This window comes from Protopterus annectens, chromosome 10.part0 (genome assembly GCF_019279795.1).
Source record: "Protopterus annectens isolate FY-2018-M chromosome 10.part0, PAN1.0, whole genome shotgun sequence".
NCBI lineage: Eukaryota > Metazoa > Chordata > Ceratodontiformes > Protopteridae > Protopterus > Protopterus annectens.
The window spans coordinates 298,325,784-298,351,517 of NC_056744.1; the positions used below are offsets into that span (position 1 = coordinate 298,325,784).

The 25,734-nt window shown below is 43.1% G+C and overlaps 1 protein-coding gene across 1 annotated transcript in view; it reads right to left on the reverse strand.

The window, feature by feature from the left end:
* The window catches only part of LOC122814130 (WD repeat-containing protein on Y chromosome-like), a 1,041,762-nt gene that overhangs the window by 257,424 nt on the left and 758,604 nt on the right, over positions 1 to 25,734 (reverse strand). Inside the window, exon 13 of the mRNA XM_044086745.1 lies at positions 18,097 to 18,194. Within this exon, the coding sequence (XP_043942680.1) occupies positions 18,097 to 18,194 (98 nt within the window). The remainder of the gene's footprint in view (positions 1 to 18,096; positions 18,195 to 25,734) is intronic.

Consider the following 25,734-nt stretch of genomic DNA (forward strand, 5'->3'; position numbering starts at 1 on the left):
TTCATACATATTCGCACACACACAATAACCCCCCTCATCCAAACACACACACTTGCAGGATTCAAGCCACTACCTAATTAGGTTTTGACACGTGAGACGGATGCATTAGCAGAGCGCGCTATTTGCATTACTGGAAGGCTTCCCTTCTCCTGCTGTACTTATAGGGTGCTGACATCATCTGTGTTTAGAAAGGGGAGTGTGCATCCTGTAGTGTGTTCTCCCAGTTGCCAAAAGGAACATTTCCCTCATACATATCTGCACACACACAATAACCCCCCCCCCATCCAAACACACACACTTGGCATTTGCAGGATTCAAACCACTACCTAACTATGTTATGACACTGGAGACAGACGCATTAGCAGAGCGCGCTATTCGCATTACTGGGAGGCTTCCCTTCTCCTGCTGTACTTATAGGGTGCTGACATCATCTGTGTTTAGAAAGGGGAGTGTGCATCCTGTAGTGTGTTCTCCCAGTTGCCAAAAGGGACATTTCCCTCTCACAGCCTTTCACACACACAAACCCCACTCACCCACACACATACACACACACTGAGCATTTGCAGGATTCGAACCCCTACCTAACTATATTATGACACTTGAGGGCAACGCATTAGCAGAGTGCACTATCCGAATTATGGGGCATTTGTTCTGCACCTGTAGTATTTCTAGGGTGCTGACATCTTCATTTCCACAGAGGTTTGTAGATGTCGTACTACCTGTCAGGTGGGGGATAGCATATATATGCATTTGCAGCCACCTACGCCAGGGTCAGATATGCACATCGCACTGGCAGGTTATGTTCTATACCATGCTTTGGGACCACAGGACCTGTAACACACAACACAACTAGTCCATCACACCACACCCACATCCAGGACACACACTTAGCTTCCCTGGGAACAGTGCCAGGATATGCAGGTATTCACATACACCATTCCAGTTGTTAACATCAAGTACAGGCATATTGTGTGTGAGAACTACTCAGGCCTCTACCACTTTACCCTACCGCCAATACAATTTGTGGGTCCATGTGCTATGGCAGAACCACACACCACAGCCACATGGGTTAATACATATTGCACCTGTCCATCTGCAACGTGGGTACTCACTGTTCCACACCAGAGGTAGACCACCATTGTTGATACCTGCCCATGTCCACTTTTCCCTGGACATCCATATCTCATCTCCACCCCCAGGCAAGGTTGTCACTGCACACAAACTGTGTTTAGCACAAGCAGACTCTACACTTGTGTAGACTGGGGTGGATGACTTCAGAGGACCCATGCTGGAGGACTATACTGGCCACTCAGCATAATCCTTGACACTTGCATCCTATGAGCATGTGTACAGTTTGCATTGGTCATGCTATCCCACATATACCCATGACTGCTCCACAACAAGACACCTGTCAGCTGTACACGGCCATATATGCGCCGTTCAACAGACAGGCGACCTACTACATTGCAGAGCTGTAGCCCACAGAGGAGGACATCTGTGGACGGTTCCAGCACGGCACTTCATTCACACATACTCATTACAACACAGTGTTGACAGTGGAATCGTCCAGAGAATGCAGGTAGGGCTCCCCTCAGTCTGTTATTGATGGACACCTACTGTCAGAGATCCTCAGCAACCCTCTCACAGCACACAACGACAACATGGCTGTGGCTTAGCACATTCAATCCCTGAGACCTCCACGGTGCCCCTGCTTGACAGAGGCACAGCTCACTAGCCTCACATGTCACCTTCTGTGACCTACTTTACAGTGGCACGGTAGCCTACTATCCTGGGGATGCAGATGCCAAGCACACTCTGGCTGAGCTGCCATTCCCTGGGGCAAGAAGCCTAGTATTGACCTCTACACCCATATGTTCAATTGTCGGATGCACAATATTTGTTGTGCTGTTCTACTGTTTGCAGGTCTTTATTGCCATAGCATTCCCTGTTCCTGTGACTGACTTGTGTATCTGTGGCAGATGTTTGCATATGACGGCGATCCACTATATCACTTATGTCTCTGTGGTCATTTACTGTGTGCACTGGGCTGATTGCTGTGTTGTGGTTAGTTCCTGGACTGACACGTACAAATACCAGATATGTGTGGCCAACTGCTACACAGAGATATGGCCTAAGTGTGTGAGCATGCCCAGTTCAGCCTTTCCATGGCATGTTGTCTGACATATGCCTCATTTATCAAAGTGTGCGAGCATGCCCAGTGTGAGCTTTCCATATGTTGTACTCTGAAGTCCAACACATATTTGGGTGTGTGTGACCTTCGTCATTATCACACGTTTATGATTGTGTGCTGGGTGTCATGTTGTGTACTAACTGGCCAACTGCTTCGTGTCTGCCACAACAGGGATTATACTGTGCCTGCAGGAATTGCATGGGATACTTTGCAGACAGTTCTCAACATACTTTCATAATGACCTAACACTGTAGTATCGTATAGTGTACTGGTTCGGTATTTCACTGTAGTGGACAGTATCCTGGGCTTTAGTCCTATCACTGCTTGACATCTTCATAGTGAGCACGACAGACTGTGTAGGGGCCAGTTGTGCACATATGACCATGTTGCAATATGTTCAGATATGGACTACCTACACCAGGCTCGTCCAACATTGCTAGTGTATACCACAACATGGGTGGACATTGGCAAACACTAGCGATGGTCTGTAGGCCATTGCTGATGGTAGTCACAGGGTGTGTTTGTCCTTCGACACACATTGTAACTGGAGTTTGCCATTACATATGTCATGGTTGGTATACTGTGCCTCTGTCTACCTCTGACATAACAGTGATACCCAGGGTAGCCTACCATCTCCCATACACTCATCAGGATGCCTCTTGAGGGGTGTCGATATGTGGCACTCTGGCTGACCTGTACCAGGAGTTTACTGCAGTGTGGGGGTGCCTTCTGTGTTATGGATCATTCTGTACAGCTTGTCCTATGTATGTCAGTGCTGGGGTTCAGGTCTCTCATGTGCATAGCTCACTGCCATTCAGATTGTACAAGGTGCAACATGTTCATTCATTCCAGGTTGGACATGGTATCATACATCAGGCACAGCTTTCCTGTAGCCGGGAAGGATGGCAGTGTGTGGGGCTGCAGTTTGTTTACTCAGGCAACACATGGCATCTGTTCGGGCTCTTTGCTACCCCTGGTGGTGTACTGTTGTGGACTTTACAGTTGTTGGAGGTGTCTGCTGTGGTATATCCCACAAGGGCTATTGTAGTCAGTTGTGATGCTGATGGAGGATGGCTGCAGAGCCAGAGTGATTTCCCCTTATCTACATCTGCCAGCCTTCATGTTTGGGTGGGTATATGGTACATGTTTCTGCGAACACTACAGACACATGTTTGTCCAGTGCAGGTTATTTATCACCTTTTGTACCCAGGTCTCACATTACATGTTAGATGCCTCATGGGTTGACACCTGTGTGGTATTTTGTGGGCACTTACTGTATATCCACAGTGGTTGTCTATACACATTTCTGCGATTAGCTTGCTGACTTGGCTATGGCTACAGTTGTTTGTTTGTGGGTGGCCCTATTGTGGGTTTCTTGTGTCAGCTGGGGGTCGGATATGGTGGGCTGTTTGTACTCCTCTGCATACATGCTCAGTCACAGTCCTTCCATGTTGGCCTATACCTATGGGACATGTATACAGAACGGGGGGGGGGGCAAGACCAGGCCTTGTGGGATGCCACTCATATCCGCTTTGTAGTCTGGCATGGATGCAGCATATCTGACCATGTCAGTTCTGTCCTTGGTCTGCTTTGCAACCCCTCTATAGGGGTGTATATTTAAGCTGGTGAACATATCCATACTGAACACGTACGGTATGGTCTAGAAGCATGTGCACGGTCCAGCTACGCTGTGTGGACCACATAGCCCTCATCAATGACCTTAATGACTGCTTCAAATGGGACAGACATGTTTAGGGGCCAGTTCTGCAGTTACAACAGCCACAGTGTGTCGGGTCCGGTATCAGTAGGTCCACATTAGCCTTCTGTCTGTGGTACATACTGATCCTTTCCATAGCTGTGCAGAACAAGCTTGTCAGGATCCTGGGGTGTTAGTTTGGAGTATCCATTCAGGCAACACCTTTGTTGTGATGGACCACTGTTGTTGTACACTGCTCTTTGGGTACATACCCTGTGGTAAGGCTGACATTGGCCAGTAGTGTGATTTTGCATTCCATTACTCTTGGGGTCCATGTTGGCCTCAGCACAGGACACCATCACATACCATTGCTGCTGTGTGTTCTGCTTTGCAGATGATGGCTGTTACCTCAGCATCTGCAATGTCAGGGGACCATCTGCTGGGACAGGTATTTTGCACTCGGGGGGGTGTTTGCACTGCACCTGACAGGTTGTATGTTAGCAATATGTGTGTGTGTTTGGTATGTTGTTTGTAATATCTGTGTGATTCGGAGCATATCTGTGGATGCCCAACATGGTTCCTACCATCAGTTGGGTAAGCCTTGTGATTATCCTTAGTGTCCTGTACGTGTTGTATCTTCATAGGTTCATGGGTTCATAGTAGGCTAGACACCCTAGGCCATTGGTAAGCCTAGCTAGAGTGTGTGTGTCTTCGCCACCCCTTGCTATGTTCAATTATGGCCATTTATGAGGTTCTTCACTGTGCCTCTGTCTGGTCGTGACACAGTGGGGACCCCCAGTATACATGTACGGTCATCCATCCACTTGGCAATATTCCTGTTGAGGGGTGTCAGCGAGGGGCTCTGCCTACCATGGATTGGGATCCTGTTTCTGGGTGTGGGGAGCCTATGGGTTATGTATCTGTCCCTCCAGCACATCTTATTTCATTATGTGTTGAGGTTGACATCTGTGACTCTCACAGCTCCAATGGCTTTGATTTCCTGTGGTGTAGCATGTCCATTACTCCTGTGTTGGACATGGCCTGGTACAACAGACATACAATGCCTCTGTGTAGGCAGTGTGTGACTGCAGTCAGCTGGGGTGTCTACAGCCAGGCAGCATATGACATATATTTCGCACCCTTTATCCTGTTGGTGGGGTAACTATGAGGTCTTCCAAACCGCTGCAGGTGTCACGTATGGTACATCCCATATGAGTCATTGTACTAGATTATGGGTCTGATAAGGGGACAGTACAGCGGCACAGTGACCCCTGTTGATGTTGGTGTGAATCCTTTCATGATACGGTGTCCAGTATCAACAGTCTTCATAGCCACATTGGCATTGTGGCTGTCACATGACAGATTAATGTCGACCTGTGTCCCTAGGTAACACCAGTTGAAAGACACCACACTCTCCAAAGAATGTCCAAGTGGATTAGGATGTTGAATTAAAGCTTCCGTTTGATAATAAGCAATGTAGTGGCTAAAAATAACCAAAGAAATATCTTCAGGCAAGTTGAAGTAAAAGGTTCTTTTATTCCACAGCACCACACAAAATAGAACGATACGATCAACACAAGCGCTTTCACCCGTTCGTAACGGGCTTTTTCAAGTGTACTGGTTGTTTGTGAAACTCCATTTTTAAAATAAAACAATTGTTTTATTTGACTTATTGTTTATTTTATTAACATTTACATGTATAACTGAAGCATTTTTGATGATTTAAAATGAAGGGATTTCATTTTAAACAATGTCTTTTTAAGAAGATTTTATAATAATTAATTGATGGTGACGACCCAATTAAAGTAAACACATGACAGGGTTGTTTTATTTTAAAAATGGAGTTTCACAAACAACCAGTACACTTGAAAAAGCCCGTTACGAACGGGTGAAAGCGCTTGTGTTGATCGTATCGTTCTATTTTGTGTGGTGCTGTGGAATAAAAGAACCTTTTACTTCAACTTGCCTGAAGATATTTCTTTGGTTATTTTTAGCCACTACATTGCTTATTATCAAACGGAAGCTTTAATTCAACATCCTAATCCACTTGGACATTCTTTGGAGAGTGTGGTGTCTTTCAACTGGTGTTTTCTAAGGTTTAGTACTGTTGCAGTCTTTTGCTTCCTGTGTCCCTAGGTCCCTGATGACTCTTTGCATACATAATGGTTTGACACCTATGTGGTACTTTGTGTACCTTGTCTGGTAATTGGTGGGACATCCATACTGTCCAGTGTCTTCGGATGTCTGGGTGGGGTTCTTGTGTGTGAGAGTGTGGTCTGTCGCATGCTACAGACTGTACTGCAGTTTTGACTACAGTTATGTGCACATGGGTGGTGTCCACTGCTTTGTGCATTGTCAGTTACCTGGCTATATGGGTGTCTGTGCTGCATATGGATACTCCCCTCCTTTGATGTCTTGGTGCAGGTGTTGGGGCCATAACACATGGTATGTGGTATAACCTAGTAGTGCTGGTGTGGTATCACTAGGCCTGCAGCAGGCTTCTGTCACTGGACAGGCATCAATGTTCTCCATAATGGGAAGTGCCTCAGGGGCATGCATATTGCAGTTTACACATCTGGCATTGGGCAGCATTACCCTTATGTTTCCTACCACTTATGTTTTCTAGGGTGGTGGGTAGTCTTTTGGCCTTGCCTACATACGGCTCTATGGAGGCGGCAAAGGCCTTATCCAGTATCCAGACGCACACAGGTAACAGCTGACAGCCACCCCTGTAACAGCAGCATGGCTTGTCATTCTTGACATCTCAAGCGGACACACATTACACCCTCTTGGACTGACAGCTGTAACTGTGCCAGCTGTTAAACATGAGCATTCTGTGTTTGTACTGTGACATCATTCTTGGTGAGGGTTGGATGCTGCACACAGCCAGTGTCATCCCGCCCTGGGGTACATACTCGGAGGGACCATACATGTCTCATTTGTTGTTGACCAGGGAGGTACATCTCAGGTAATTCACACCAGCATGGACATTGAGTGCATCATATTTCTGCTTGCTTTGGGGTGACCTGCGTACTTGTGTTACATGGCATTTTGTGGCTACCTACAAGCAGCTTACTCTACCCTTTCCTTTGTTCAGTCTGCTGAGTGGGACAGCTGTGTTTCTACCTATACAGATACCTATTACGACTGTATCAGGCATTTGTTTCTCCTTCGGGCCTGTGACTGTTTGGCACACCAGCTTTGCGTACTATTCATTGCATGTGCTATGTTTGAAGGTTGTGGTTGCTTGTGATCTACTTTGGAGGCGTCTGTTGGTGTGGTGTGTTTGTAATTGAGGCCTCCGGGAATATTTGTCTGTGTTTATGTGTTTGGTTTACAGTTGTGGTAGGTCTATGTGGGACTGGGTTTGTGGTGTATGTGGTTACCTTCTCCTCCTGACTAGTGTTGACAGTACTGGCTTGTTGGAGCTCAACCTCTGCTTTGGATACATGGATGCATCTATCACATGCTATTTGTTGAAAAAAAGAAAAAGAAAAAAAAAATTATTATCCTTGTTTCCCGTCTTTCCTAACCTAGAGTAGTCCAAATACAGGCTTTGCTGTATTCTGGACTTTTGGAAAGTTCCTGTGTTGCCATTTCCTTTCTTGGATTAAGGGAGGCTTCTTTGTTCACCAGTGGCAGTGGGGAGCTTAGAGCAGCCTATCTATCCCTGGAGGAGTGTTCCCAGCACAAGAATCTGGTAGTCTATTGGCCATTTTGGGCCAATTTCTAGCTCTTTCAAATCCCCCTGTATAAAACCCGCTTTGGCAAGGTTTTTGCGCTTGTTACTACTCAGCCATGCTCCTCGTGGTCCTGCAGAGTGGTGCTAGCAGCAGAGAGGCTAAAAGAGCGACTGCTAACCTGATAAAAGTGTTTTTTCCTGCTACTACCTGGGCGACTGTCCGATCTAGCTAAACTGCAAATATTTCTGCTTCTTGAACTGTTTTAAACTGTCTAAAGTTGTTTTTGCACCTGCACTTTTAAAGTTTGTCCTGTTTGTTGCATTTACTTGTTGAGGCTACACACTCAAGTGCACTAGCCTGTGTTACATATTTATTGCAATTTCCTGCTGTTTGTTGCAAAAAAAAAAAGTTATCCTTGTTTCCCATCTTTCCTGACCTAGAGTAGTCCAAATACAGGCTTTGCTGTATTCTGGACTTTTGGAAAGTTCCTGTGTTGCCATTTCCTTTCTTGGATAGAGGGAGGCTTCTTTGTTCACCAGTCGCAGTGGGGAGCTTGGAGCAGGCTATCTGTCCCTGGAGGAGTGTTCCAAGCACAGGAATCTGGTAGTCTGTTGGCTGTTTTGGGCCATTTTCTAGCTCTTTCAAGTCCGCCTGTATAAAACCCGCTGTAGCGCGGCTTTGCATGATTTTGTGCATATCGCTTCATCGAGCAGCGCCGCTTATTTGGGTTTGAGCCTTGGAACTGATCTAGTTCTCATAATAAACACCCTATTCCTATGCTAAAGCCTAGCACTTGCTCACTAAAGCAATTGTATAAGTCAGCACTAAAAAAATTAAAAGCACTACACCCTCACAAACTCCCCTTGAGTAACTTGTTCCCCATTGGCCCTTTTTTCAATTATAAAGGAATTCCCAATACTATTCTAGCATGTCCAAAGGTCAGTTGTCAATCTCCTCTCCGGTCCAGCTGGTGAACCTGGGAATCTTGAGGCAATGTTACAACTGCCTAATGTACACAGACAACCCTCTCCTCCTCCCAACAAATTCCAACACATGTGAGAGATGCAACCATATAGCCAAACTGGAGGCAAAGCTCTCTCAACTCAGTACTGGCGTAACCAGTCAGGAGGAGAAGGAAACCACACTCACTACAATTCCAGTCTCACATAGACCTACCACGACAGCAAACCAAACACATAAACACACAAAAACATACTTGGAGGCTCTAAATAAAAATCTGCCTAAGCAGCAGAGACCTCCAAAGCAGACACCCAAGCAACCGCTACCCCAAAACAAAACACATGCAACACATAGCTCACAAAGCCAGTGTGCCGAACAGTCACAGCCCTTAAGGCTAAACAACACACCTGATACATTTGTAATAGGTGACTCTATCATCAGGCACACTGACGTCCTGCTCACCAGGCTGAACAAGGAGAAGGTCACGGTGAGCTGCCTATCGGTTGCTAGGATCCGCCACATAACACAAGCACTCGGGTCACTCCAAGGCAAGTACAAATATGACTCAGTCATTGTCCATGCTGGTGTGAATGACCTGAGACGTACCTCCCTGGACTACATGAAAAGAGACATAGAGGAGCTCTCTGGGCATGTAGCCCAGGCCGGTATGACCCTGACCTTGAGTAGCATCTTACCCTCACCAAGAATGATGCCACAGTATGAAGACAAGATTATCAATTTCAACAATTGGCTTAAGTATTGGTGTCATTCAAAGGGGATCCAATGCCTGTCAGCCTGGGATGACATGCTCGACAAGCCACGATGCTTCACTAGGGACGGCTTGCACATGTCACCCCTGGGCTTTCGGATATTGGCAAAGGCTCTTGCTACCCCCATAGTGCCTTTTTTAGGCAAGGCTCATAAGACAAACCCACCTCCATAGGTATCACAAGGGATAAGAAACTAAGAGTAATGCTACTCAACGCCAGAAGTCTAAACCTCAAGATGCACACACTCGAAACTCTCCTTAGCATGGAGAACATCGATATCTGTGCAGTAACAGAAACCTGGTTCAAGGCTCTCGAGAGCACCCCAGCACTACCAGGTTATACCTCATACCATGCTTTTCGGCCCCAAAACTTGGACCGAACCACAAAATCCTTTATAAACACTTCTCAAAATCAAGGTGGAATCCTTCAAAGCCCCCGGGCCTCTGGATAATACGGCCCAGACCACAAAATCCTTTATAAACGCATTCTATGAACACCTTCAGGAATGCATGGATCATGCAATCCCAAATAAAACCAAGACCCAATCCTCCAAAGGCAGACATCCTGTCTGGTGGACACCAGCCATAAACAAACTATACAATAGAAGGAGGAAGCTACTACATGACAGAGCAAAATCCCAAAAAGGGAAGGCATCTCTGATCAGTATTAGCAAAAAACTACGGGCACTCATAAAATCGTCTAAGGCCAGCTTCGAGAGAAAAATTGGACAGGACACTAAGGATAATCACAAGGCTTTCTTTAGTTATGTTAGGAACCTGGGTGGTAATTCCCAGATATGCTCAGAATTAGTCCAAAATGACAAAAAATACACCGAACCCACAGACATTGCCAACATCCTAGCTGACAGGTTCAGCGCAAACTCCCACCAAAAGGGCAAATATCTATCACAGCAGAGTGCTGCTCCCCTGACATCTCAGATGCTCAGGTAAGAGCTGCCCTCTCCAAAGCAAGAAACACAGCATCAATGGGACCAGACAGTGTCCCGGGCTGCGTCCTACATGAACTCCAAGAAGAGCTAAACCCAAACCTAAAACTACTGTTCAATCTCAGCCTTACTACAGGATATGTACCCAAAGAGTGGCGTACAGCAACAGTGGTCCCTCTCCACAAAGGTGGTGCCTCAACGGATCCTGGAAACTATCGCCCCATAAGCCTCACTAGCTTGGTCTGCAAAGCTATGGAAAGGATCATCATGGACCTTATAAATAAAGATATTGGGGACCTACAGACACTGGATCCTACCCAGTTCGGCTTTGTTAAGGGCAGATCCTGCCTCTTAAACCTGGTCAATTTCTTTGAAACAGTCACCAAGGCCATTGACAAGGGGAAGGTGGTCCACACAGCCTACCTGGACCTCGCAAAGCCTTCGATACAATACCCCACTTGGGCATTATAGATAAGCTCACCAGCTTAAATATAAACCCCTATGTCACTAGATGGGTTGCAAACTGGCTCAAGGACAGAACCCACATGGTTAGAATAGCTGGAGCCATGTCAGACTCCAAACCAGTTACAAGTGGCATCCCACAAGGCTCAGTCTTGGGACCTCTCTTGTTCGGTATATATTTCTCAGAGGTACAGGCCAACATGGAAGGACTGTGGCTGACCAAGTTCGCAGATGACTGCAAACTGGGCACCATAATAGACTCTCCAGCTGACACAAGCATCCTCCAAAAGGGCCTCATAGAAACAGACAACTGGTGCCAGAGCCATGGCCTCAAGCTAAACGCCAAAAAGTGTATAGTCATCCCCTTTGTCAAAACATAGTGCCCACAAATTACCACATAGGTGGTAATCCATTAAGTACAGAAGAAGTAATTAGGGACCTGGGGACCCAAGTTGATAGCAATCTCTCATTTGACAACCACGTGGCCAAAGTGGTTAGAAAAACATTTTATATAGCCCACCTAATCATGAAGGGATTCACATCTAGATCAGGGGAGGTCATCGTGCCTCTTTACTCATCCCTCATCAGGCCCATAATTGAGTACAATGCCCCTTTTGGGATGTACCTTACCAGACACCTGCAGCAACTGGAAAGACCCCAAAAGTACCTCACCAAGAGGATCAAGGGGCTCAAACAGATGCCGTATGCTTCCCGGTTAAAGAAACTCCAGCTCTACTCAGTGGCATACCGCCTGCTCAGAGGCGATCTGTGCCTGACTTATAAAGCCATGTCCAACCCGGAATGAATGGACATGCTGCACCTCAGAAAATCCAAATCCCATCGAGCTACGTGCTCAAGGGACTTAAACCTCAGCACTGAAATAAATAGGACATGCTGGAGGGACAGATTCATAACCCAGAGGCTCCCTTCACTCTGGAATAAAATCCCAGTCCAGGTTAGGCAGAGTCCCTCATTGACTCTCTTCAAGAGGAATCTTGATGAGTGGATGGGAGATCGTAGGTTTACCCCGGGTATCACTTCTGTGTCACTGTTAGACAGAAGCACAGTATACTAACCTCGAAAAAGGGCATAGAAAAATTAATTTAAAATGGGTGGCGAAAGCCATACACACTCTGGCTAGGCTTATAAATGCCCTAGGGCAGATAGCCTAGTATGAACCTATGAACATATGTTTGTATTTATTCGGGGGTGTTGTGGTTGTCTGTGTACTTGGTACTGGCATCACATTGCCTCTGGATTCATAGGTTATACTTGTTGTGGCTGGACTTAGTGGATTGTATGTGTGGACATATGTTGTTGCCATACTACTGGTCAGTGATTACTTCCCTTTTTATGTTTGCTCTATCATGTGGTATCTTCCTCATTCTCTTGCATGGTTTGGTAATGGCTGGAGCCCAGCATGCCAGATGTCTGCGTGTATGGCATTGTGTGTTGTTGTTATTTGTGATTGCATACTCCAAGCATTCCTGGCTGTGTTCATGGAATGCCTGTATAACATGTTCTGTGGTGTGTCCCATGTTCTGCACTTGCACCGAGCCTTTTGTGGATTCAACATCGGTTTTGAGGGCTGCAACCTATACTTTACACATGTTTTTCACTGTGGTATTCTGGCCAGGGACTGGGGTCGGGTGTGTATTTCCAGTGTGCTTACTCTATGGTCTTGTCTTACCAGTGAGGGGTACACTTCTCATATTGCCATCCAGTACACATGTTGCTGATTATCACATCCAGTATGCTTACCCCTTTTGTGGGGGTTGTACATTGTTCCTGGGCAGTTTGGTTTATGGAATCTGGGTAATTTTCCCCTACTGTGTTGGTGCTAGTACGATGCTATCGGTGTATGTCTGGGTATTTTCAGTCGAGCAATATAATGTGGTTTGGGGGGCTTGATATATTCACGTATTCCGACATAGGCCAGGTGATGTTCCTGGTATTAGGACAGTGGTCTGCAGCAGGCTATCTACTGCAAGGCAGTTTTAGCCATTGGTATTTGACCATGGCTATTCCATGCTGCTTCTTGTTGTGGTACCAACATGGGGGTGTGGTTATCCTTGCCATTTCTTGCTAGTCACCCTCCTTTTGTAGCTTGTTCCATGTTTTGTAGCTGTACAGCACAGTATGAGGTGTGACCTGGTAGTGTTAGGGTGCTGCTGTGAGCCTTGCCCAGTTCTCTATTACAGGACTGGTATCTACATTCTCCTTACTGTGTGCGTTTACACTGCACACATCTTGCTGTTTGTACATCTGTCATGGGGTAGTATTACATCTAGGTTCCTATCCCTTGTAGAACCTATGAGGTTGGGTGTGTTTTGCGACTTACCTATTCAGGGCATGTTGTGGGTACTGACAGCCTTTGCCAGTATCCATGGGGCATGGCATGCTAGGTGCATGCCACCCCTAGCAGGTGGTGCATCATGTCAAACTCCGCATATCTTCCCAGCCTGTGACACATTGGCTCCCCTTTGACTGACTGCATTACTTCAGCCAATTATTGTACTTGATCTTCTTGTCTTCATAGTGTGGCATCATGCTTGGTGAGGGTGAGATGTTAGGCAGGGTCTTCATGTTTGCATATACTAGATGATGTTACATTGCTTGACACATGGCAATCATGCCTCATGTGGTGCTGCAGGGCTGCCTCTGTCGGATGCACATACTACACTCCCTGTACATGTTTGAGAGCAGGTTGTGTCATGTTAGGCATCCCTGTTACTATATGAGTGAGTCAGACAGGGGTATCATTCCCAGGGTTCCTACTGTGCCAGTGTATGTGCTATGCGTTGCCTCTTTGCCAAGGCCAGGGCATACTGGGCATGCCTCCTTCTGCCTACTGGGGCAGGCTCAGGTTGTTCCTCCTCTGAGTCACGCTCTGCCTGTGATGGCCTTGGCAATGGTGGGGGGCTGTTTGGCCCGGCCCTATGCCGGTCCTGCTGCAGCTGTTTTCACAAGATCATATTATGTAGCATAGCACATACCATGACAATTTGGGTACATGTAGTTGGTGTGTACTGCAAGGCTCCACCAGATGTGTCCAGACACCGGAACCGTGACTTGAGCAGCCCAAACACATACTCTATCACATTACGTGTTTGTGCGTGTGCCTCATTATGGCGTTCCTGTTCAGGTGTGTGCGCGTTTCTGATGGGTGTCATCAGCCACAGCTCCAGTGCGTAACCTGCATCCCCCACTAGGTGTCCGTGTGGGATGTCCCCATTGGCAAATGTCTGGTACAGCTGCGTCAAATGCCAGATGTGGGAATCGTGATAACTCCCAGGGCAGCCAGCACACACATTCATTATTATGCCCTGGGCATCACACACGACCTGGCAGTTGATGGAGGGGAAGCCCTTGCGGTTAATGTAGGACCTACCCCGCTCACCTGCTGGTGCTTTGATGCGTATGTGCGTGCAGTCTATAGCACCCAGTACCTCAGGGTATTCCGTTATTTGCTGGAAGAGATGCATATTGCTGGCCAATACCTCACAGGCATTGGGGAAATATACATGATCACCAACATGTGCTGACATGGCATCCAGGAACTGATGTAGTACCCTGGAGGCTGATGCCTGTGATATCCCCATCATATCGCCAGTTGGTCTCTGGAAGGTACCTGTTGCTAGTATTCTTAGGCCAACACATACCTTGGTTTCCACTGGGATGGGTTCCCCTCTGTTGGTTCTGTGTGTGAGGCGTGGCCTGCACAGCTCAACAATCTGCTGCAGGAGCTCTCTGTCCACTCTATAGCGCTCTACTATCTCCAGCTCATGTAACCCGTGGTAGGTGACCCTGGGCCTGTACACTCTTCTCCATCTCCTCACTGTGGGTTGTCTGGCACCATCTGCATTGTCACCACCCTCAGCAAGTCGCCTATGTCTCATTATGACAGCTATGGCAGCCCCTAACATTTCTGCTCTGAGTTCAGCTTTTTCAGTTTTCACTTCTATTAGCTTACTCCTGTCTTGCAGTGTCTCTTAATGGAAACATCCTGCACTACTGTTTGCAGAGTTTTAAGTGCTGGGCTGGGCTACTATACTGCCTGTGTAATTGCCTGCTTCTAATTGTTTTCACCTGCTAGCTTCAGCAGTTATCCCTGCTAGCTTCCTATTAATTCTGTTGCTTCCTTTTTCCTTTCTGTTTCCTCAGGGGGGAGCAACGTGCATACTATCTGAAACATGCTCACAGTGGCTTACACGCACGCACACGTGCTTACACGGTTAAGAATCTACTTATTCGGGTTTAAACGCGCGTACACCTGCGCAAACACAGTTACACGTCTGCCAACAGCCTCCAACATACTCAGACTGCCTTACACTCACGCACACCCGCGCAAACAGTGTTAAACATTTCCCAATACGCTCCCACATGCTCACACTGCCTTACACGTGCGCACACTGCCTTACTCACGCTTCATGGTGCGCACACGTGCGCATGCAGGGCCAGCAAGACACTTTGGTGTAGGTAACAGGTTACACCTTCCATTTCTTGACTTTCCATGACTTATCTAGTGGCACACCTCTTTCCATGAGCTGTGCCTGTCATCTGTCATGTTACACTGGCCTCCAATGAACTGCATTTCTTTCTACCATTCCCCCCTGTGATGTCACCTATCTCCTACTCTATTCCTCCCCCTTTTGTATCTCTTACACTACTCAGACTGTGCTCATTTGGTAGGTGACTGTGAGATTCAGTATCCTAACCCTCATTTACATGAGATTGCCTACTAATGCTTAGTTACATGTCTTAGACTCAGCTTCCCCCCTTAGCAACCACTACACGGTGGCCATGTTGGTTTTGGTCTGCTGGTCCCTGCATTGTCATTCCATGTATTGCATGAAACACACATTTGTGGGTTTATAACCTTCGTTTTTATGGTTTTATACAGCGCAGCCAGTTTGCGCGGGGCTGCGCTGGGTTTAAACATCGGCGATTGCCGAAAAAAAAATCATATTTTTAATATTTTTGCATCGGGTTATCTTGCCAATGGCCACATATTTGGCCATTGGCATGCTGCCTGAATCATATGCAACCTTTTTTTGGAGCTGACATCGCTCCATTGTGGATTTTGCAGAAATGTACTCAGTTATCAACTGAGTACATTTCTGCAGCTAAAACGTCTCCTACACGGACTGGTTTCTGCTTCATGGATTGCTAATATACCTCATTTGCATACCTTTCGGATGCAAGTGAGGTATTTAGCATGTCCACGCCCAGTCCGTGTAAGAGATGTTTTAGCTGGTCTCTTACACGGAGTTTAGGGCTGTTCCTGGATCGTGAGGCTTGCATGGAGTGTTGCACGTCTCTTACACTCCGTGCAAGCCTTCGTGAATCCTGCCCGTTATTTTTTTGGGACATCTTGGAATCAGTTTTTTGTTTCTTCTTTCTAGCATCAGTCCAAGGATTTGTTTCTTTTCATCTGTTAAGAGTAGGGCCATCCATTCCATTTCTTCTGGGATAGACACTATGCTGTTGTTTTTGATGAATATAGTAGCTTCTTCTAAGTCATTAAAGGTTCTCATCTCATTGGCAAAAAGTACTTTTATCTTGGCTGGAAAGGCCAGCTGTGCTTTAATGTTGTTTTGTTTCAACAGTTTTATTATTGGCCACACTTTTTTCCTTTGTTCTAGTATTCTGGAAGAATAATCATTGCCAAACCTTATCAGGCTTTGATTGTATTTTAAGGGTGATTTTCTCCAAGCAGATTTTAATATTAGTTCCTTGTCCAGAAATGAAAGAAACTTTATAACTATGGATCTAGGTGGAATATTTGATGTCTTAGAAACAGGTTTCCTCAGTGCTCTGTGCTCCCTTTCCTTCATTGTTTTCAGGCAGACCAAAGATCTTTATGTTGTTTCTCCTTTCCCTGTTTTCTAAGTCATCAATTTTGTTAAGCAGCCATGTATTTTGTTTAAGCAGAAATTATTTTTAGAGTTCTTCCTCTTTGAATCTCCCTTCAATGTCATTTAGAGAAGTCTCTGTATTTGTTTTTTTTTGTATGATGTTGCTGTAATAGTTCCTTAAGAGTCTGTTTTTGAGAATTTAATTTGAGGTTTTCTGAGTAATATTTAAAGCCATCCATCTTCAAAGATAGTTCCTGTAAGGTAGATTTCATCAATTGCAGTTCTTTTTTCAAAGCAGCATCTGGATGAGAATTCCTTGAGTTGTTCATATTAAGTGACTCAATATATCTCCAAGTTACTTGACAGGAAAATGTTTGTATATCTCCACCAAAATTTATATTTATGTAGTTAGTAGTTTATCTACAGATTTCTGATGTTTTAATTTTCCTATATTATTATACTAGTTTATGGAGCTCTCAAAATTCACTGCTCTCAAGTGGCCATCCAGGCTCCAACCCCCTTCCTGTGCATTTCTTTGGTGAGCTTTACATTTGTTGGGTGGTTTCTGGCAACAGTTTAGCTATGTGTGACCTGAGTGTCTATGTGTGACTTAATTAAGCTTCATTCTTTAGTCCTAGGCTTTATTTCACTTTCAAAACTATTTGCATCATGCATGCTTCTAACAATTCACTTAACCAGACAGCACCCCTGTTTATCTGAAAAAAGTGTAACTTTTTTTTAGTAGGTTTACCTATTAAAAAAATTAGAGTTCAGTTTCTTTTCTGCTGCAGTATGACAGTTATTTTACAGTTTTTAAGGTTGTTACTTGAATCCCATGCAATTTTATTTAGACTGCCATATGTGTGTCAGCTCAAGACTCAACAATATATGTCAGAATAGTTGTATATGTATGAAGTTCATTCATCAGAAAGGTGTATAACAATGTTATTTTTCCCTGATCTTACAGTATGATCAGTGTGCTCCATGTGCCACATAACAAAAGGACAAATACAAAAGAAAGGACTCTCTGACAGTGAACTGTTGTGTAAACTCTTCTACTATCCCAGGAACAGAACCAAAAAAAGGAATGTATTGAGTGGAACAATTTATTATTACCCTGCATTTTTCTCTGTTTATATTTTTACATTAGAATCAGTTTATTAATCACACCAAGAGTTTCTTGTGACCTGAATAAATAAAATATCCCTTCTCAAAAACTAATGATCAAGAAACACAGCAGGGGGTGTTTGGGAGGATACAAGTTAGATAAACAGCTGATGATTATGCATAGTGTGAGCATCTGACAATGAAGATTAGGCACTCTTAGAACAATTACAATTGACTGGGGTAAGAAACAATATAGGCGATTGATGGGACAAGCCTCTGATTATACTTTGACTGAGGCCTCAATTTCCAAAACATTTGGTCTCAGTGTAAGTGACCACTTACACTGAGAGCAGATGTTTTAGAATATAATCCTCACAGTAAGTCTGTTTGTAGATAGGCCTTGCAGCAAAGTAAATCACTTACAATGAAAGCAGGTCTTTTGGCATCTGGCCCTGTGTCTTAATTGTATAATATATTTCTTCAGTCCACTTTGAAAATGAGCCCTGCCCAGTAGGGTTAATCTTGTCAACAAATTTAAATAAATACATTAATAAGTTCTGCTTATTATTTCTTTATTTCAGGACTAGGGCAATGGGAGATGAATTGTATTCAATCCACCAATACTGAAAGAAAAGGCAAAAGGAAACAGGCATCATGATTGTGATTAAATATTTGGAACCGGGGCATATGCATGCAATGCTGGAGATCCAGGATTGATTAGAGACCATGAATCTGGAGGGCTGGCTAAGGAGAGGCTTGAGGCCAATGAGCAGCATGCTTATCTTGGGGGAGGGCATGAGGTTTTGCAACACAATGCTGCCCTCTATCAGAGGATAGAGAGCAGCATTAGTGCCGCATAACATTAGCATTTGTACATAGGGGTGGGCAGATAGTGTGCCATGGATAGATGCACTTTGTGTGTAAGCCCTCAATACACCTTACTTGGTGAAGACTATGGCAGGCAAAAGAATTTCTGTGAGCAGCAGCATATGATTTGGCTGATGATGCCTTAGTTCCAACCCCCCCCCCCCATCTTATATAGCTGGTTTTAAGGCTCTTCAGCACTGGACAGCATAATGGCCAGTCCAGGAGGAATAAGCCAGTTGGTCAAGAGAAGTGTGGAGAAGGGGATTGTCATCCTGGCCAAAGATTATAAAATAATTAAAGTTAAAAAAAGGAAAAAGAAATTCATGATGCAGACTGAAAACTGCAAAAGATTAATGGCAATTTACAGATTTTAAGGTGTGAGTAGAACTGTTTCAAAAATTATTTTGAGCAGTTATTCAGACTTAAAAATTCTCTTTGCCCTATCAGTTTCTCTTCATAGCCCTGTGTAGAAATTTTCAACTAACTTCATAAGAACCTTCACAGATGTTTTTGTGTTATTTTCACTCTTTTTCTGATGTAAAGCTTTCCCATGGATCACCCCATCTTATCAGATCTTTTTTTGCTGAGCCCCATATCACTGTTTTTTTCAATGGAATAGTCATGTCAAAGAATTGTTATTGGGGTAGGGTTTCTTTTGCAGTTAGGGTAGATGTACTTTTTAATTTACTTTTATCTTATACAGGGTGATTTTTATTTCATAAGAGTGGATAAAACATATATGGGAGTTCAGCTTTTTTTCTCTTCAGCTTGGTATCTTCCTTTTTGTTACTGCTAAGGTCACTGTATTATAATTTATTTCACTTAATACAGATTATTCCTCTTTCTCCATGAATATGGGTTTTTGAAAATGTATGTGTGAGCAGTTAAAGGATGTAGAAATACATCTTTTGAGATATGGATGCATGCGTATGTATGCATGCATGTATCTCTCTCTCTCTCTCTCTCTATATATATATATATATATATATATATACACAAATATATATATATATATATATATATATATATATATATATATATAGGTCTACTTCAGTAGACCAGCATTTCATTTACCTGACTCCTACATTGCTGAGACGAAAGGACCGACAAACTCAGAAGACCGACATCCATAACCACAACTTTCCACTCGAGATAAGTAACTGCTTGGCGATCCAGTTGAACTTTTCCCTTATCCCCTCAGTAGTGCGATCTCTGAGTTGGTATATTTAATTGGGGGGGTGGGGGAAAAGCCCCCCACATGGGTGCATTTAGTTTTGTTTGGTTATTTTTTTTTTTTTCGGGATGGCCAAGTGGTTACTTACCTCAAGTGGAAAGTCGGTGTTCCGGATGTCGGCCTTCTTGTTTTGTTGGTCCTTTTGTCTCTGCGATGTGGGAGTCAGGTAAGCCACTGAAGTAGATCCACACACACACACTTATATATATATATATATATATATATATATATATATATGTATAAATAAATATATTTACCATTTCAATGAGTTTCTGAAAATAACCATTAGACAAACTTAAGTTTAATAAAGAAACTTTTTTGTTTTATGAAGTTGTATAATACTCTATAGCTTTGTAAACTATACTTATTGTACCGAGATAAAATATGAGGTAAACTCATAGACTATTTGAGGCCCTAAGAGTGTACCACATTTCATAACATTTTTTGCAAACTGCAGAAAATGTTTCATATTAAAAACTAATGTCTTTCGGCTTTTCCCGGTTAGGGGTTGCCACAGCGGAACTCCAGTCCGCTAATGATTGGCAGTGGATTATTACAGTGCCGAGGTAACAGCCCAACACCCACCTTTCAAAGAAGGCACACCCATTCATGCACGCACCTACCTGCATGTCTTTAAACATCAGTTGACCACAGGGAGGACATGCAGATTCCACAAAGAAGGAGCTCCAGCTGAGTATCGAACAGAAGAGCCTCTTGCTATGAGGCAACAATGCTAACTGCTGCACCACCGCGGCCTAAGCTTACTAATATTTGAGAGTAGATACTTCACCATTAAAACACACATTCCTGGAAGACTTATAAAAACTGTTGTACAGGAAAAAACAGGACTATAATGTTTTAATACCAACAGCCTTCTCATCTAAGTGTCAGATGTGTGGATTACCAGATGTCATTCTGAGCATAGGGACAGCCAGATGTTATTGCAATGATCTGGTCAGTAGGAGCATGGGGTCTGTATTAACTAATGTTGGAAGGGGACTTAAAGGGCTTTTAGCAGAGAACTAGAGACAAAACTTGAGCATTTAAATCTAGATGTAAAGCAATTTGTCCCTGTGATTTTAAGCATTCTCAGGCATTATGGTGAACATCAGACTGAATATGGGTGAAACAAGCAGAAAGGGAGTATGTATTAGCTCTGCTGATAATACAGCTCATCATCACAAATATTGCAATGAAGATGAGTAATTAACATGGATATACAGCAGGGACCATTACATCTGACTGCTTTGGAAACAACTTTTAATGTTAGATGAAATTAGATGAAAACAACAAAGTTGCATCCACATTACCCTTCCTTTCTTGCTTGTTGACTTGAGGCATATACTTTGGTGAATTAATATGACAAGTTATATGTGACATACAGTATATGCTGCCTATGGATTCACTTCATAATCTCAAAAGACTGAAATCTCGAATTTCAGTTTTTCGAGACCATGAAATAGATTCCATATAACACCGAAAGCCCAAAACCACAAAGCCCAAAACCGGGAAATTTAAAACACCGAACACACAGCACACACCACACCACACATATACAACAACACCCACACCACAAAATAAACAAACAAAACAACACACATCCACAAACATACATCACAAATAAGCAGGGAGGCAAGCCCCCCTGCACCCCCCCATGTGGGGGGCTGAGCCCCCCACCCCCCTACTTATATATACTAACTCCAAGAACGCACAAACAGAAAACAAAAGCAAACTCACACACACACATTCTACAGTCCCTCACACACACACACACACACACACACACACACACACACACACACACACACACACACACACACACACACACACACACACACATCACACATATCGGCACACTCACATACACTCAAATTCCCACCCAAAACCCTTACAAAACACTCACTTACCTGACATTACACCTAAATCCACACACGGCACCGCACACCATCCACATACAACCCTGGACAGTACATAGTGTAAATTCATAACCGCAAATTCAAGATATTTGAATTCACGATTATGCACTTTTGCTATTTCAAAACTTTGACTTTATAGTCTCGAGATACTGAAATTCGACATTTCAGTATTTCGAGATTATAAAGTGTTTCCGCTGCCTATCTGTGTTTGATACCACTATCTTTAATTGGATAGAGGAATATTTTAAACAAGTTGTTCAGCCTGACAAACTCTTCCTATTGTTCTTGAAAGCAGACTGGTATTTTGAGTAAACCCACCCAGAAGTTCGTGGCTGAACATGAAAAAAAACAAGCACTTGTATTATGCCTCAAAACTCCTTAGTTGAATTGTGAAAAACAACCGATTGTGTTTAGTGGTTAACAAATGAATGAAGGAATAAGTAAGTAAATAATGTAAATCTGAAGCTTAATAAATGAATGAATAATATAACTGTGTCTAGCATCAGCATGGCTGGTCTTAAGAATTGTGGAACCCAATTTGGACCATTTTGGTGGGTCTCGCCTGCTTATACCATCCTAACATTTCCTTCATGATGGCTTTCTAGACTATTTCAGATAAGGTATTAAGAATGTAATGTTATTACTCCATAATATAAATAGATCAACATGCTTATTTAATAGCTTTCCTTTTGTCATAAGACAATTTAAAGCAGAAATAAACTGCTGAACTCCTGGAAAAAAAACACAGATCCAACATTTCCTGTATTTCCTTTCCTATGGTCTGCTTAACTCACTCAGGTACACTATAAGGAGACTGTTTGAAGGGCCACTGAGGTCTTTTGTCTACATTCTGCTTCATCCGGTAGATGCACCCTTGTTTACTGATAAACGTGTTACCAAACTCCTGTAAAACTGCAGAAACCTCCTGAACCTGGTTAGGGAATAGTTGCACACTTCCCTCCTGTCTCGCCCCACTTCTTTTTTTATTTCTCTTTTTCTGTATCCCTCCTTCTTCCCCTACTTGGACTTATGCCCCACTCTCTTTCACATCCCATGACAGCTATAGAGTGTACTTTGTTCTTTCTATATTATTTTTGGTAACCGTTTGAAATGTTGGGACCTGCTAGAGCGAGTCCAGAAACACAGAGATTGAATAGCTGAAAAAAACATGGTTACATATATTAAGTCTGAGATGGCTATTTCCAGAATATTCCCCTTTGCTTTTTTTCCTCTGAGATATGGTGATCTTGGAGTTAATATATATGAGTACAGGTGGTGGGGGAAGGGCTTGCCTTCCTGCAAAAAAAAAACTAATAAGTTTAAAGGAGAAGAGTAATGTTCGTGAATTGTTCTTCTCCTGTGTTTTCTCTTTTTTTCTTTTTTGGAGCATCAGCACTTGGAGAGATAACATTTCAGTAGGGATCCATCCTTATTTTTTCCACAGTAGCGTGATACTTTATGATGTTATGACAGTGTACAGCGACACTTTGTACTGATTTAACTGATTGAATTCTTGTATCACATTAAGTTAAGATTGTGTTTATTCTGAATCTGTCTCTGCACTTGTCTGTATGCTCCTACATTATCAGTGTCGCATTGATACTGATTAAAGTTCATTGTTTGGTTGTAATTCCATCATGCTGAGCCTGAAAATGGTCTAGGTGGATTAGTGCTCTACCTTGGTTTACAAACTGTAAATAAAGAAATAAAAATAACAGAACAACTGTCTTTGTAAGTTACGTACTCTACACATTCCAGCATTTTTAGGATATGCTGCAGACTGAACCAAGCAGAATATACTGTTAAGAAGCAGGTTCATTTTGAAACATGGAACCTAGTAAAATCTTCTGACTGTTATTTTTTTAATGCTTACTACTGTTTGTTTTCATGGTGTCTGAGACTGACTATTCCACAGTTATTTCTTATAAATGTATTATTAGCAATCGTCCAATTATAAACCCTATGTTAGCAAAACAAACAAAAGAACCATCCGTACTTCTAAAATCAGTCTTCAAATTAAGCCTGGACTTATTATCTTCTGAGATAGCAACTCAAGCAGAATACAAAACCAAATGGTTAATCAGACCAGTTTTGATTTAGAATCTCTGCTGAGCATTGAGCAACAGCAACTGACCACTACAGAAGTGTGAGCAGCTAATATTGTGAGCCATACAAGGGACCTGAAGCACCAGTTACTAAAACAATGGCCTAGCAGTGCATGATGGGAATGTCATCAACTCTGTTAATGAGACTTGTAATTAATACAGGAGCAAGTCTAATAGTAGGGAAATGCCTTGTACTTTGCTGTACTGTCTATCAGGCAAATCTATGAACCATGCAATGAATAGTGTGGGGTCCCCCAGAAGGGGAGGGGTTGATCTAAGACCAGCCATGCACACCAGAATGTCTGGCATTAAATTTTTCTCAGGTTTAGTACCATTTGTTGGAATGAATAATGTTACTAAGTAGAAGAAAACAAAGTATCAAAAATCAATGCTCTTATTAAATATTTGTATCAATCCAAATGTTAGACAGTTTGTATTTATTATTGAAAGGAGGCACCAGATTTTGGCAGGCAGCATCAGTGAGAAACAGCCTAGCAAGGATCCTGGAAGTTTAGGAAGGCCATATTTCTTTAGTTTGCAGGACTACATTTGCATATCTAGCACCTGTACTTAGATTTATAGATCTATGTAACCAAAACCAGATTTGCATCTGATTTACATTTATGGATTGCATCTGGTAAATGTTAAGTAATGTCTACAACACTCTCCCCTTACAATCTGCTCAGACTGAAGTAATGTCTCTAGGCTTCAATAGTGGTGTAAATACAGATTTTAAAGTAAACTGAAATCTGTTATATCCATGTATGCATATTCTTTCTCCTGACAAAGTTCACACTCCGCTGAAAAGGCAAATCTGGGCAAATGGTTCAATTTTCCCCATGTTCCAGTTTTTTTTTAGATTGATGTTGAATAAGAACAATTAATTAACATATTTTTTGGTATAAGTCATGACTGTTCCCATATAGATCTTGGGTTTTATTCCAAGAACATTACTGCTTTGCACCCATTAGAACACTTTATCATTACAAGATCTACATGTCTGAGACAGAGCTACATTTGTAGACTTGATTGCTTACATAGTATTTCATGCTTGGTTGTCCATCCGCATCATTAGTTTTCTTTTCTTGTGAAAGTCACAGTGCTAAACAACGTGAAATATACTTGAAAAGAGAAGATTGAGTTTACAACATTGATGTTAATGAAAAGGATAAGCAACTATATATTAGCAGTAATAATGTGAGTCATTTAAGATCAACACAACTCAGTTGTAAGCAGCTTTGTATACAGAACTTTGTTTTAATATCATTTCAGAATAAATCAATTAATTAAAACAAACCACTATATAATGCATCTAGTTACAAGCACCAAAGACTGTTACATGTGTGTTGTTGATAATGTTGCCAAAAATAAAGACTTACATTAAAATAACAGACATCTCAAAGTGGTTTAGTTTCTTTCTTTCTACTGTATCATCTTACACTGTACCTTTTCTAGGTTCATAAGTTCATAGGTAGGTACTAGGCTATCTGCCCGAGGGCATTTATAAGCCTAGCCATAGTGTGTCAGCTTTCACTGCCCCATTGACTAATTAACTGTCTTATGCCCAAGAGTGGCTATAAAAAGGCAGATCCATTCTGATAACCCAACCTATGAAACTATGAATGTCAATTCACATATCTCAGAGTATTAGAAACTACCTACTGAAACAATAAAATTGTGCAAAATGTACCTCATGTTTTTTAACAAGAAAAGGGACCTTTGCACAGTCCCTGTTCCACTGTTCAACTCTCCCCACACCTACAGTGCATAAAACGCACTCCCCACAGCACTGAGCAAGGTTGAGAACCTGAGTAGAATATTCAGTTACCAGGAAACAAGAAAAGAGACCTTAGCGCAGTCCCTATTCCACCGTTCAACTCTCCCCACACCTCCAGTGCTTTAAACTCGCTCCCCACAGTATTGAGCAAGGTTGAGAACC